Source organism: Charadrius vociferus, unplaced genomic scaffold (assembly GCF_000708025.1).
Source record: "Charadrius vociferus isolate BGI_N301 unplaced genomic scaffold, ASM70802v2 scaffold567, whole genome shotgun sequence".
Taxonomy (NCBI): Eukaryota; Metazoa; Chordata; class Aves; order Charadriiformes; family Charadriidae; genus Charadrius; species Charadrius vociferus.
The window spans coordinates 488,210-489,592 of NW_009649304.1; the positions used below are offsets into that span (position 1 = coordinate 488,210).

A 1,383-nucleotide genomic window follows, 5' to 3' on the forward strand; every position below is an offset into this window, starting at 1 on the left:
GAGCACAGCGCCGCTGAGACCGGAAGGGAGACGGCGAGGCAAAGGCTACGGCATTGGCACCCGTACGGGGCTACTGCACAGCAACGGGGATGAACCCCTCCGCTGATGCTGCTCAGCTCTTCTCAGCAGTCTGTAGTGCGTGAACCTGGCTTGGCTTTGCTTTGTGTATGCACATCGATGCTCACACATATGCATAAAACCTGTAATTTCTTTTCCCTTACCTGCCTAATTAGAAAGCAGGTTCTGCTGCCCGTGACGTGAAAGCCTGCAGTACCTCGGGCTGCACTGCGCGCGGAGCTGGGCATCGCTTTCGCTCTCTCCCAGGATCGCATTCGCTCTCTCCCAGGATCGCATTCAACTCGCGGCGCGAAGAAAGCAACTCTCTCTTTTTTTTTTTCCTTTGGGGATCCCGTTTTTTTTTAGCACTGAGGCCAACTAACAGGGAGCGTACCTGAGCAGATTGGCTCTGGGCTGCTCCAGTGCGGCCTCGATGCGTTGATGCACGTAAGCACCCTGGGACCCTGCAGCTCGTAGCCCAGGTGACAGTGAAAATGAGCAATTCCACCCGAGTGCAAATCCATCACGGTGACATCTCCGAAATCAGGTCTCCGTGGAAAGCTGCAGCTCAGCATAAACACTGGAAGAAGCACAGACATTTCAGAGCTTTAAGGCTTGTCTGCTCCGAGCCACCCTGCAGTCGGGGGGGGGGAGCGCTGGGGACATGCTGGATGTGCCCACGGTGCCACGGACAGAGCTCGCTGCCAGGTGCCGGCTGCGGAGTGCCGACAAACCACCACGCTGCTGCTGCTCCACCTGTTACCGCGTTTTGCTCAGACCCAGTTTCTATTTTAAAAAGAATTCGCTTCTCCTCATCTATTTTTTATAGCTCTTCAAGGGAAAAAAAGAAAATAGACTTGCAGTCTGAGGCTGTGCGGGGAGAGCTGCTGCGCGGGGACAGAAACGGGGCAAGGCGGGCGTGAGGAGCACAGCCAGCACCGGGGTGCGGGATGTGGGTGCACGTTGAACCCTCTGCTCTGGGCACGACACAGGCTGCTGCTCGACCTGCCGCGGCCGATGCTCCCAGCACAGGCACGCAGCGCAACAGGAGCCCGGTTGGTCTGCGATGGCAGAGCCCGGCATCCTCCCACCCCTGCAGCCCGCTGGGGCTGAGCCCCACGGGACGGACACCCCATCCCACCCCTACTCGCGCACCCACATCGGGGAGGTACCCACCCTGGTAGTGGAGCTGGAAGGTCCCCACCACCTCATCCTGGAAGGTGCGGAAGTAGACGGAGATGGTGTTGGTGGGGCTGCGGATCACTTGGCCCTCCACCAGCAGGGTCTGGTTGGCCAGGACCACCAGGGCATCGCCGTCCACCCCCC

General features: G+C 59.4%; 2 protein-coding genes across 2 annotated transcripts in view; both read right to left on the reverse strand.

Moving 5' to 3' along the window:
• LOC104290097 (beta-crystallin B3-like) overlaps positions 1–1,383 on the reverse strand; it is a 369,903-nt gene that overhangs the window by 88,774 nt on the left and 279,746 nt on the right. The window lies entirely within an intron of this gene.
• SEZ6L (seizure related 6 homolog (mouse)-like) overlaps positions 1–1,383 on the reverse strand; it is a 94,681-nt gene that overhangs the window by 20,938 nt on the left and 72,360 nt on the right. Inside the window, exons 3-4 of the mRNA XM_009889166.1 lie at positions 1,234–1,381; positions 452–637 (exon numbers count right to left, since the gene is read on the reverse strand). Of these exons, the coding sequence (XP_009887468.1) occupies positions 452–637; positions 1,234–1,381 (334 nt within the window). The remainder of the gene's footprint in view (positions 1–451; positions 638–1,233; positions 1,382–1,383) is intronic.